General features: G+C 37.9%; 2 protein-coding genes across 2 annotated transcripts; one reads left to right on the plus strand and one right to left on the minus strand.

Annotated features, from left to right (window-relative positions):
* Positions 1-4335: 4335 nt before the first annotated feature.
* LOC310725622 (GTPase IMAP family member 8) lies at positions 4336-7109 on the minus strand. Its single transcript, XM_083540617.1, has 3 exons — positions 7101-7109; positions 5388-6705; positions 4336-5294 (listed from the first exon to the last, which is right to left on the minus strand). Exons 2-3 carry the CDS (start codon positions 6664-6666, stop codon positions 5224-5226), a joined length of 1350 nt encoding a protein of 449 aa, XP_083396743.1. The 5' UTR covers positions 6667-6705; positions 7101-7109; the 3' UTR covers positions 4336-5223.
* A 186-nt stretch (positions 7110-7295) lies between these two features.
* LOC310725432 (uncharacterized protein) lies at positions 7296-8591 on the plus strand. The gene is given in 3 exon segments (XM_083540370.1): positions 7296-7319; positions 7745-7962; positions 7966-8591. Coding segments are annotated over 3 exon segments (735 nt in total). The 5' UTR covers positions 7296-7300; the 3' UTR covers positions 8464-8591.
* The last annotated feature ends 5444 nt before the right edge of the window (positions 8592-14035 follow it).

Below are 14035 nucleotides of genomic sequence, written 5' to 3' on the forward strand. Positions count from 1 at the left end.
AGACTTAATCAGAGATTTACCTGATTTACACAGTATTGCAGGTAAATATGTTGGGTGCATAAGAATTCATTTGTAATGAATTTTGCAATTGCAGCTGCAAGTCTTCTGGGACATGTATCAAACACTTGGGCCAGGCTTTACCCATTGGGCTAAAAGGGCTGCATGCAGTCACTGGGGGAATTAAAGGCCTACTTTTTGAGAAAATATTTTGATTCTTTTAAATGCGTTTTGACATTTCTATCCAGCTGAACAGGGCTGTCGCTAGCTACAGGCAGAGCAGGCAATTGCTCTTATGCATTCGGCTTGGATGGGGGCCTCCATTACCATAACAAACCTATACACTAGGTCACCAATCAAGATGGGCAGCATAAGACAAGGCTCTTTATCCATTGGATATAAATAACTGTCTTTCACCTGAAGTGGAACCAGTTAATATCGCCATTTAATGTAAGTTCCCACTATCTGAATGCATCCCTTGGAGGTTGCTAAGCGAGAAGCTAAACAGGCATACAAAGGAACCACAGCTTTGATGCAGCTATGTGATGTATTTTTTTTATCATAAAGTATCATTAAAATAAATTAAACCTTATTCTGCTGATTTGCATCAGCGCCATTTAAAGATGGATTATTATTTGCAGCAGGTTTATTCTGAGTTCAAATCAGCATGACCGCCATGTCGACTTTATAAATACTAAAGAAAAAGAAAAAGGTTGTCAATAAAAACAGCAATCACATATGCTAGATAAGAGACATTTTTACTCCCATTTTACTGTACAGTGTACAGTAAATGTTCATTGTTTTAAATAGTGGATAAGTGTGTTACTGTAAATAAGTTACTGAAAAAAATTACAAAAGGTCCTGGGTGACTTAGTGTCTGTGTGAGTAATTTATAATAAAATTATAGTCTTAAACCTTAAAAGTTAGCATTTTAAAATAATGAGAAAAACATTATCAAAGCAAATTAATATTTTACAGTGTAGCCTAGGTAATGACATGTCATGTCCATTTTGTTTTTTTTAAGGTGAAAGGAAGGAGGCCGGGGGACCTCCAATGTAAATTTTGCCTAGTGCCTCAAATGTACAGAACTGGCCATGCAGCTGATATACCACCATGCTAATCAATGCTAACCAAGTTAGTTACAAAGTATTTTAAAGTTCTTTAAAATGGCACCAGTTGTGTATATGTTTTTTCTATACACAAGACTTTTCTACAGACTTCTCCAGACAGTAAAAGTGTATACCTGGTTCCCACTGGTTCCTGCCAGTTCTTTGATCATAGCAATGCTGGACATCTGATGTTGAAGGAAAGTAAGCATGATGTGTCTTTAAGCTGTTACATTAAGTTTCATTGGCCAACCACTGTATATACAGTCTTCAACATTATCTGTTTCTTAGTTTATGTTTCAGTTAATGACTGTGTTTTAACTTACATACTGTATGAAATTCATGATCATTGGCACCTGCATGGTATAATTGTTTAATTATACTCTTAATTCTGATCCACCAAAATCCCTGGTTTTGTGCAAGTGTACAAAGTGTGCGAAGTAAGAATTAAAAGCCAAAGTGTACTTACACCAAATATTGATTTGATTTGGATTTCCTATCTGTTAATTTAATTTCCATTTTATTCATTCATAACAATAAATAATTAATGATTATTTTTTAAAGCATTCTTACTTTACAACATTTTTTCCATAACTGCCCAAAACCTTTGCACAATACTGTACATGGGATTATAAAATAAACAAAATAATGAAAAATTTAAATAGAGGTACATTTTAGATTTCCACAACAAAACAAATGAACTACAGACTTTTGTGTCCAACTCCAATTATGTCCTCCAAGAGATTCATCTGAGGCTTGGAACTGATATAACAAGCCGTTAATGACTTTGTTGCTCCCAATTTGCTTTGCATAGACATTGATTAAGATCCCCAGATGGTTTACATCAGATCAGTAGAGAGGAGTGAGAGAGACAGAAGAGAGGAAAATAATTTTGATGCTTTTGGATGATTGCACAATGCTTGGACAGATTATAAGGTTTGAAATAAACAAGATGTAATTATTTTTATAAAGTGGCAACAAAAAGTTTTAGCCTCTGGACTAAATTCAAATATTGTGAAACATGAATACTTTCATTGTGGATTTTCATGATTCCTATTGGTTCATGTTGTATGCATATGGCAGATCCTAACAAATACATAAACAACAAAACCTGCTGCAATGGACAAAACAGACTCTTCCTGCGCAGCTGTGGAACACAGATGCACATTGAAAGCACAACAAAATAAACTCTAGTGTACCAAAACATTGTCTAGAATGGACCAATAACTTATAACAGTATTTATCGAAATATATAATGAATAATAAAGCACTAGTAAGCATTAGATATATTTAAAATAATTGTATACATTTTATATATATTCAATATATTTTTTTCTTTTAATTTGGTTTTATTATACCTTTATAATATGCAGTGTCTCTATAAATGGCATGTCTCTGAGAGAAGCAGCAACACTAGCAGCCTAATTCAAGGACTCCATCTAGTGATGGACTCCAAAAGCAAAGATGTGAACACATCCAAATGGTGGCATTCATGAATCAATATAAGGACCAATGCTGAAGATTGTGTATAAAAATTTCAAATAAGTTGGGATGCTGTGTAAGATGTAAATAGAAACAGAATGCAATGATTTGCAAATCTCATACACCCAGATTTAATTCACACTATAACATAGAAAACATATCAAATGTTAAACCTGAGGAAATGTACTATTTTTATAAAAAAAATTAGTCATTTCTAATTTAATGGCTGCAACATGTCTCAAAAGAATTTGGGACAGGGCTATTAAAAACAGTTGGAGAAATATTTAGCAACTAATAAGGTTACTTTATAGCAGGTCAATAAGATAATTGGGTATAAATAGTGTATTTAAGAAAGGCAGAATCTCTCAGAAATAAAGATGGGCAGAGCATCCAAAATTGCAAAACAGTTAAATATCCTATAATTTACAATACATAATATCAACAAAAGTTTCAAAGAATCTGCATAAATCTCTGCACACAAGGGGCGAATATCTATGTTGGATGCCCGTGATCTTTGGACCCTCAGGTAGCACTACATTTAAAACAGTCAGAATTCTGCAATGGAAATCTGTCACGGATAGACCAGGCGTCAGAAACCGGGAGTAAAACAGAATGTCTTTTATTGGTCTAAACATCTATCATCGTAACCTGTAGATCGGACTTTGAGTAAAGGGGAAGAGGGACCTTATAAAGGGGACGGGTAAATGGAGCACAGGTGTAGGTGATTAGTCGGAGGCTGAGCGAGAGTGTGAGCATTGGAGGGAGGCAGGACTGGTGGTTTCCTGACAAAATCATTGCGTGGGCTCATTAACACCTCCAGAAATAATTTTCTGTGAGCACAGTTTGCCATGTCATTTGTCATCCACAAATTCAGTTTAAAGCTGAAAAGAAGAACGCATGTGTGAACCTCATACAAAAATTCTGTGATCCTCTTTGAGCCAGAGCTTTTTCAAGGTAAAGTTTAAAACTGATTCAAAATTGTTATTTGTTTTTGGAAACCATGGACACCACTTACTCTGAACTAAAGAGGAGAGAGGGCCATCTGGCCTGTTATCAGCGCTCATTTCAAAAAGTCACATCTCTGATGGTATGGGAGTGCATTAGTGCCTGAGGAATGGGCAGCTTGCACATTTAGCTCCATCAATGATGAAGATATTTGAGCAAGATCATGCTAACTGCATACTGCATCTATTACAATAGCATGACTGCATAGTAGAAGAGATCAGGTGCTGAACTGGCCTGCCTGCACTCGAGACCTTTCCCAATTTGAAAACATTTGGCACATCATGAAACGAAAAATACAACAAAGGATATCCAGAAATGTTGAGCAGCTAGAATCCTGTATCAGACACATATGTGACATAATTCCTCTTCCAAAACTTTAGTAACTGGTCTCCTCAGTTCAGATTCAACAATTTATTTCTTACAATTTATATATATTCTCAGTTCAAACATTTGATAGGTTTTTTTTTTGTTTGTTTGTTGTGATTTATTAGATTTAGCATTGCATTCTGCTTTATTTTACATTTTGGAATTGGTTGTATTTACATATTTTATTTAGACTCGTTAAAAAAAATTTTGATTATAAACATGGCCGATTAATGACAGAATCTAGGCACCATAAATAACCATAAAAAACAGCCCTGAATCCAGTAATGAATCACAAAATCATATGTTTAAACAAATACAAATTATGACATGATTTTTTTTTTTTTTTTTTTACAGTTTTATTTTTGTTTGGATAAAAAAATTAATCATAAATTAAGCAAGTGAACAACAAACGGTAGTTATGACATTTTTATACATGGACTACTTCTAGAACTCCAAGAACAAAGATCTGAGAGTAATATATCCACAAGGTGGAGCTCATGTAACCATTTGGAATCCTCTCTATCTTCTGTAACACTCCTTTTTATACGCTGTCATTAGACTAACCAAAGAAAAATAGCATAATAAGATTAAAAAAAGAGAGAAATTAAGAAAAAAACATAATACAAGTGAAAAGCAAGTAGAATTGCATAATGTAAAAAGGATTAAAATAATGAAATGATTTGTACTTGAGCATTTTAAGTTTATTTGTATTTTATTCCTGTTTATGTTGACTAAGCTGATATTGAAACATGTTGCACAACACACATCTGTGTATAAAAGAAAATACAAAATATTTGTAGGGTGAGCAATATGTGGCCATAGCATTCAATTCTAGTACGAAGAAAAGTTATAATAAATGTAAAAAAAATAAATAAAAAAAAAATCTATCAAAAAATGCATTTGCATTGGTTTACAATAATAAAACAAAATGCAAAAAATAAACATGATTTGTAAGATCAGTAACAAAATAATAAAAAACAGTACATTTTATACACACACTTAAAGGAGTAAGATGATGCTGGCTATATATCATTAGTCTGGGAATTTAGAAGAGTTAGGTGTTTTTACAAAGTATTTGTTTAAACAATTACAGAATGAAGTGCTATTAATCTTCTTACTACATATGTTATGGAGCTACTTTCATCACTGGAAGTAATCAAAATCATTTTGGACATGAGTACCTTAAATGTACCCATGTTTATTTTAACATGAGCTTGATAACTTCATAAGTTTTTGCTACTCAGACATCCCAGGTGAACTCTGTGAGTTACCAGCATTCGGAAAAAGGTTTAAGCAGATTTTTGTTGCTTTTGCTACTTCCAGTTGCAGATGTTGTTCCTGTTTAAACACGTAATAAACAACATCTGTTATCAAACTTTTAAATATTGAAATAAGTTGCGATGGTAAACCATTTTAAAATGTAAATATTACCTGTTGAGTCATCTGGATCTGGACAATATTGCATATATGTGTAAAATTCTTTATTATTTTGTTCATAAATGTCATTAATCTTCTTCAACAGTTCATCCACTTGGGTCTTATTGCTGGGTTCTCTGTTATTGAGCGCATGAATTTTGTTCTCATGTTTTTTCACGAATTCATGAAGATCCTGATTCTCTTCAATGAAGACTTCAATTGGTTTTCCCTCCAAATGATCCACTCCAGTAAAAAGAATCATTGTGTGTCTTTTTGCATTTGATCCAAGAAAATCCTGTAAAAGTTTCATTGCCATTTTAACTGCTGGAGTAAAGCGACCCACACGCAGCACTATAATAATGACATGGGGTCCAGGAGAGCAGTCAGACACAGATTTGGAGATGGCTTTCTGAATTTGTTCCAGCCTATCATCAAAGCCAGGAGCCTCGATCAGCTTCAAACTCATTCCAGAGCTAGTGTGTGTATAAAATGCATCTTCTCCTATTTTACTTGGTACACATTTCTCAATAATGGTCTTGATGCTTGAGGATTTTCCCACTCTGTCCATTCCAAGAAATAAAACTTGAATTTGATTTTCAGATGGTGTTTCTATGTTTCCTGCATCTCTTGACCTCTTCCTATTAGGCACTGCATTTTCTTCTTCAGGATTTTCTTTTTCATTGTTCATTTGGTTTTGGGAACTTGGGTTGATCATCTCTGTCTTTTTCAAATCCTTTAGCAGTTTTTCCACTGCCTCATCAGATCTGCTATCTCTATTGTTCCAGCAGTGGCATCTGTTACCACACTGTTTTAATAGATCACGAAGCTCTTTACCTCCTTCTGTAATAAAGTCATTAAAATCTTTCCCCTCGAGGTCATCACTGCGTGAAAACAGGATGGTGGTATGATTCAGAAAAGAGGGGCCAAGCACACTTTTAAGTCCATAGATTTGATTAATTTCTTCTTCAGTTTCCATAGAACCAACACGTATTACCAGGAGAAAGGAATACGGTCCATCAAACGATTGAAGAGCATTTGTCATTTGTGATGTGATCTCATGTTCAGCAAGTGCAGTGCAATCCCAGGCTGGAGTATCTATCACTTTAACCTGGCAGCCATTGATTATCTCTGTAGCAAATTCAATCTTGCATGTCACAGATTTTGCAGATGCCTCTGATTTGAACAGTTTGTTTCCCAATATGGTGTTTCCAGAAGAGCTCTTACCAGAGCCAGTAGCACCAATTAAAACAATCTGTACTATATTGTCAAACATTTCCTGTGCCTTTAGAGACATAAGTGATAAAAAATCACAATAATTCAAATAAAATGTTCCCTGCAAAAATATAAAAAAATCATTTAAAACATTTTTTACATATGTTTTCATTCACTTTACATATATGAATGAGCACATCTGTCTATTTACTCACATATTTAGCAAACTGAATGTATCACACAGGCAATTCCCAATTCAGTAAACATATTAAGTTTTTGGTATAAAGCCTAGTTTCACGATTTTAATAGTAAATCCAAATCATTTTTCACAAGGATACTTTCACTTATAATTGCGCCAATGTTTTAGTAAAACTGTTTCAAAATATTGGAAATATTCAATCAGAGTTTGCATTATTAGAGCAACCTAAGTTATGGATATATTTTTGTTATTCCTTATTAAATCACACATACACATACACATAGATTCAATGAATGTCTATGTTAAAAAAAACTTACGTTTGCGAAGTCAACACAGAAGTCAAAAATAAGTGCGGGTGGGCTCAGGCTAAGGCTTTTAAAACCTCTGAGGAGTCCAACCTCAAGTCAACTTACCCATTTATATCAGATAGGAGGGATTTACAAGTCACATGTCAGCATGAAGCCTTATAAAGATGTTGAGAATGGTTAAACTAATACAATTGCAAACTGCAACAACCATGGCTGGCCTGTGCTCTGGTGAGTGGGGCTGATTTTATATATATATATATATATATATATATATATATATATATATATATATATATATAAATATATATATATATATATATATATATATATATATATATATATATATATATATATATATATATATATCAAAAGATTGTTGTTAATTTACATGCCTCATAAATAATAATATAATATAATATTAAGGTGAAGGGGTCACCCAGTGGTTAAGATGTTGGACTTCTGATCAGGAAGGTCATGAGTTCCAATCCCAGCACTACTAAGCTGCTCTGCTCGTCCCTTGAGCAAGGACCTTAACCCTCAACTGTTTAGTTGTATGAATTTGATACTTTTATGTCTCTGTGAATAAGGGCCTCTGTTAAATAATGTGAATGTAATATATTCTAAACCTTCAAAGAGTTTATTCTATCTTGCAGATAAAGTTCCATTGCGCTTGGTCCTCCTGGGCAAGACAGGAGTTGGCAAAAGTGCTACAGGAAACACCATTCTGGGTAAGAAAATCTTCATGTCGGAAACTAGAGCCACATCTGTAACAAAGGAATGCATATCTGAAACATGTGTAATCAACCTACAACGTGTTAGACTTATTGACACACCTGGTTTATATGACACAACCATGTCTCAAGCATTCATTTAAAGAGAGATTGTGAGAGGCACAAATCTGCTAGCTCCTGGTCCTTATGCATTTCTCCTTATGCTTGATGTGAAGCGTCACACTGAAGAGGAAAGAAACACTGTCAAGATATTTCAAGAAATCTTTGGAGATGATGTGTGCAAGCATATCATTGTAGTGTTCACTCATGGAGATGATCTTGAGTTCGACAATAAAACAATTGAAGACTACATAGAAGAGGCTGGACCTGATCTTCAGAACCTGATCTCTGCATGCAAAAACAGATACCATGTGTTTAACAACAGGTCAAAGGATCGTATGCAGATAACTGAATTCATGAAGAAGATTAACAACATGGTGAAGGAAAACAATCAAGCTTACTATAGCTATGACTTGTTTACAATTGCACAGGCTCTCAATGATGCAAAAGCAAATGATAAAGAGAGAGAACAAAGATTGGCAGAAATGGAACACAAAGTGCAGAAACTGCAGGAGAGACAAAAATTATGCATTTTGCTGTAGTGACTCATGTACAGTTCTCCTTTGATGAGGTTCTTCTGAAATAAATGTATTTGAGGTACTGTTTCCTGTTTAGCATGGATTAATGTTTTTATAGGATGGTATGTTCTATATGTGCATTTTCTTGTAGACTAGTGCTTTATGTATCATGAAAATAGATATATTTCGATTTGGATATTGATCTGATTAGCTGATAAATGTTGTTGGTCCAGTAATGATGTTACATTTATTTGTAGTTTATCGCTGTTATTTAGAATGACGTATTGTAATTCAGAGCTTATCTTTTGATAAGGAGATTATTTTAGACTGATAAGTTGATCTGTAATTTGCCTACAATCTAAATGGCTTTTTGTTTTTTGTTAAATTTTTGTTTGTTTTGTTTTCAACATATAAAAAAATAGTGTGGCATAAATGATTGTCTGTAGTTTTTATTACAAAAAGTAGATATGGATTTAGTGTTTATCTATAAAATGTTTATGCTTGTCGCCAAAATAAAGCATTTATTAATATATTACTACCTGTGTGTCTGTGTGTTTCATATGGGTGGGTGCTTGGTGGGTGTTGCAGAAGTTTTTAATAGGGTATTAATAGGAGTAATTCACACTGATAAAATTTTTTAGCACAAGAACATCAACAGCTCAGGCATAAAACCACATTGTTTTTACACTCTGGTTTCAAGTAGCAGAGTGAAAAAATTAGGAAAACTGTGGGCATGTACAGTGGGTATGGAAAGTATTCAGACCCCCCCTACATTTTTCACTCTTTGTTATATTGCAGCCGTTTGCTAAAATCATTTAAGTTCATTTCTTTTCCTCATTAATGTACACATAGCACCCCATATTGATTGAAAAACTCAGAGTTGTTGACATTTTTGCAGACTTTTTAAAAAAGAAAAACTGAAATATCACATGGTCCTAAGTATTCAGACTCTTTGCTCAGTATTTAGTAGAAGCCCCCTTTTGATCTAATACAGCCAGGAGTCTTTTTTGGGAAACATGCAACAAGTTTCGCACACCTGGATTTGGGGATCCTCTGCCATTCCTCCTTGCAGATCCTCTCCAGTTCTGTCAGGTTGGATGGTAAACGTTGGTGGACAGCCATTTTTAGGTCTCTCCAGAGATGCTCAATTGGGTTTAAGTCAGGGCTCTGGCTGGGCCATTCAAGAACAGTCACGGAGTTGTTGTGAAGCCACTCCTTCGTTATTTTAGCTGTGTGCTTAGGGTCATTGTCTTGTTGGAAGGTAAACCTTCGGCCCAGTTTGAGGTCCAGAGCACTCTGGAGAAGGTTTACATCCAGGATATACCTGTACTTGGCTGCATTCATCTTTCCCTCAATTGCAACCAGTCGTCCTGTCCCTGCAGCTGAAAAAAAAACCACAGCATGATGCTGCCACCACCATGTGTGATTAGCAGTGCCTGGTTTTCTCCACACATACCGCTTAGAATTACGGCCAAAAGGTTCATTTTTGGTCTCATCAGACCAGAGAATCAAAATAGCAGTGTGTTCAAATACATATTTTCCTCAATGTATATAGAGACACTCTCTACCTCAGTTTTATTGATGTAGACTGGGAAATGTCTCCTACTGTTAGATTTCCGAAAGTCCACAATGAGCTCTTTAGTTTTCATGGCGTTGAGGGTCAGGTTGTTGGTGGCACACCATGCTGTCCGGCTTCAGATCTCTTTCCTGTAGGCCAATTCATCGTAGTTGCTGATCTGGCCGACCACGGTGTGTCATCTGCATACTTGATGAAGATGTTGGAGTTATGCAGAGGAGCACAATCATGGGTAAACTCGGAGTAGAATAGTGAGCTCAGAACACAGCACTGTGGGATGGTGGTGTTCAGAATGAGGGTTGAGGATACCTGCTTCAGGGTCTGTTGGTGAGAAAGTCCAGAATCCATCTGAAAGTGGAGGTGCAGATACCCAGGTCACTGAGCTTAGTGATCAGTACAGTGCGGGGGGGACTGTATTGAACACAGAACTAAAGTCAATGAACAGCATTCTGATTTAGATGTTTTTATCCAGGTGGATCGCAGACTGGAGTGGTTGAAGTCTCCAGCAATGATGAAAGCTCCTTCATGATGTGATATAACTTCATGTTTGTAAAAACAAACTTAGAAGACTACAGCAGCCTGCATAAGATCACAAAGATTTAGGTCAAGAGCTTCAATTAATGTTTTACATTAAATATCAAAATGGGGGAAATAGTATGCTCTCTGTGATATGGGTTTTAGTGTCAGATTGACTGGTTTGTGTACTGTAGAACCTACTGAGTTCTAAGGATGGTGGAATAAACAAAAAAACATCCTGTAAGAAGAAGGTCTGCATGTTGAAACACTTTGTTCGTGGGAACATTCAGATTACCAGATCTGAGATACCAGGAAGCCTATTGCAAAAACGCAATGTACAGATAAGCATCTTCGAATGTGCAACATATCACACTTTTGTGGTGAATGGGCTACAGCAGATATATGATTAAAATATGAGGCAAGCAGGAGCACAGTCTAACTAACATTGATTTAAAAAATAAACCTAATAACTGTTTGTGCCACCCTTAGCATCGGTAACTCCAATCAAGCATGTGCAACAACTGGCAGTGAGTCTTTCATGTCACTTTTTGAGGAACTTTGGCTCACTCTTCTATGCATAATTGTTTTAATTCAGCCATATTGGAGCATTTTCAAGGATGAACGGCCTGTTTAAAGTCATGTCACAGCACCTTTTTTAAATTTATTTTTTTATGGTTTTTCAGCCATTCAGGGGTGAACTTGATGGTGCGTTTCAGGACATTGTCCTGCCGCATAATGCAAGTGTGTTTGAGCTTGAGATCATGAACTGATGGCCTGACATTCTTTTTCAGGATTTTCTGGTAGACTGCATAATTTATGGTTGCATTAATTATGTCAAGCCATCCAGGTCCTGAAGCTGCAAATCAGCCCCAGACCATTACACAACCACCACCATATTTGACCAATGGTGTGATGTTCTTTTTATAAAATGCTGTAATGAGTTTTATGCAGAGATGGGAAGTAACAAAGTACAAATACTTTGTTACTCTACTTAAGTAGAAATAGCATTGGAAAGGGATACAATGCTTTTGTACTCCAGTGAATCATAGTGAAAACCATTATCCATAAATGGATAAAACCTGGAAAACTGGTGAACCTTCCATCTTTTAGTGTGCTACACTTTGTAGAGGACCAACTCTATGTCCTCAATGAATGGTATGTTGGTGCGATTGAGAAGGTCCTTAAAGTACTCCTTCCAACATCGGTCTCCCTGACATTTTTCTGAGTGTTCCCTTTAACAGCTGCATTGGCCTATATCTGTCAGCTGCTTGCTTTCTAACCAAGTTATAAAAGACCTTCTTCTTCAGCATTACAGTTTCATTAGCCCAGTGTCCATTAATTGGTTGGGGGATTACTACTATGACAGGCATGGAACACTGCTCATTCAATTCAATCACAGTTCCATGGCTCCAGCTTCATGTGATATGCAGAATAAGCTTTACGTTAGATGAAAGCTAAAGATCTCCCATACAGAGCCCTGCTAGTAAACACCTACATATTTAGGCTTACCAGATCTGTTTGGAATTTTCTCTGCCATGTAAACCACCTAACCAGCAGATGGTGATCAGGTGATCAACTTGTTCACCCAACTGTCCAAAGCTTACAGTCAAAAAGTTTATGATGCAACTGCATAGTCGATCATCAAACTATGGAGTAGGCTGCTTATATACCAAGTAAGCTTAAGAACACCCTTATATTATAAGGGATTGTTTCCTTGCCACAGTCACCATGGCTGCTCATCAGGGATAAATGCACACTATTCACCTTAACTCTTAAAATTCTGTAAAGCTGCTTTGAGACAATGTATTTTGTGAAAATTGCTATAGAAATAAACTTGACTTGACTTGACTTGTTCAAACATGGTATATGGACAAATTTTGATCAGGACAAAAATCCAATAACCAATCATCATTTTGATTCAGATTGGTCAGGCAGCTCCTTCCAATCTCCAGGTGTCCTGGTCCTTACAGATATAAGCATAAGATATGCTTATATATAAGATATAAGTCCCACAAAAGAACTATGGCCTCTCCTACAAGAAAAGCTTCTAAGACTGAATACAAAAGCACAGGATTATAAGTATAAGGGATATAATTGTGGCAAGAGTAATGGTGTCACACTAGATTTTTGGAGTTACAAATAATCAGTGGCATTAAGGTGTGAGTTCTTTTTCTAACTTCGCTCGGTGTTTCACTATGGGAATCGCTTTGGGCGTGACCAACTACGGAAGCTCTTATGACACCACGTCTGTCTTGACAGACAGGTCGACCTGAGATCAGGCTCCGGCCTACCTTTATCTCTCAGGTCGACCCCATCTAACATCATTTGCGCTTTCTTCCCGTGAGGGACTACACTAAGCTCTCTCAGCACATCCAGTTCTCGGCTGTTTTCGCTCAACTGGTTATCGCGCGGGCCGTCATTGGATTCCGCCACCGAACGCGAGATCAGTCATACGGGATCGTGCTGAGCATCGTCACGGAATAGCATCCGCGTCGAGGCGAGCTATTCCTATTCCGACCTGCTGGGTATTTAGTTACACGGTAGGGACATAGTAGCGTCAAGCTATTACAGGCTTAGCGCGTCAAGGCGAAGCCTTCGAAGGGCTAACTACCCTGCGAACATCGGCAGACTAACGTGTTGTGACGAGTCTAATATTCTCCGTACTCAGCCATGTCGACGGTCATCCCCCCCCACCAAAGGGAATGAGTCGAAGATCAGGGAGGCTGCATCCCGCCCGTGTCCATCATCATGTGGAGCAACCATCTCGGGCAGGGACCCTCACCTGATGTGCATCACGTGCATGGGCCCGAAGCACGCTCAAACGTCGCTCGTGGACCCGCAAGCATGCGCTCACTGCGCGTCATTGCCGGTGAAACATTTGGAGAGACGGCTGAGAGTGGCGGTGGCTAACCAACAGGACCCGTGCCTGTCTGGCGCCGCCACGAGGTCTATGGCCGTTGAACATCAGCCGCGAGCTACCACGAGCTGGGCGGACCTGATGGAGGCCGAATCGCCGGTCATGCCGCCTCTGTTCGGCGACCTCCTCGCGGAGGATGAGGAACGACCGTGCGACGAGGACGCGGATGCGAACTCAGACCTCCTCGACTTGGACATGGAGGACGAGGATGAGGACGACAGTGGTCCCTTCCCAGCTCAACAGTCGAGGCCCCAGAGCGCGGGCGATGCAACCTCACAGGCCGAAGGTAACCTGCACGAGGTATGCAAGCGAGCCGCGGCTAAGCTAGGACTAGCGTGGCCCGCGGCCCAGGACGCGGAGGGAGCTGTGAGAGACCTTTAACGACGGGAAAAGGCTGCCGCCTGCTCAACCCGCTACTAGACAGCTCCTGCCCGCCGTGCCGGCTTGCATGAAGGAAATGGCCCGTTACTGGTCGAGCCCCTTCAAGAGCAAACTTCCAGCAAAAGGGTGCTCCAAGCTGGAGATTCAAGGGATGGAGGAGCTGGGGTTGGCCGGACCCCCAGCTGTGGAGCCTTCGGTGGCTTATC

The sequence above is a fragment of the Silurus aristotelis genome (genome assembly GCF_946808225.1).
Source record: "Silurus aristotelis genome assembly, chromosome: 4".
Classification (NCBI taxonomy): Eukaryota; Metazoa; Chordata; class Actinopteri; order Siluriformes; family Siluridae; genus Silurus; species Silurus aristotelis.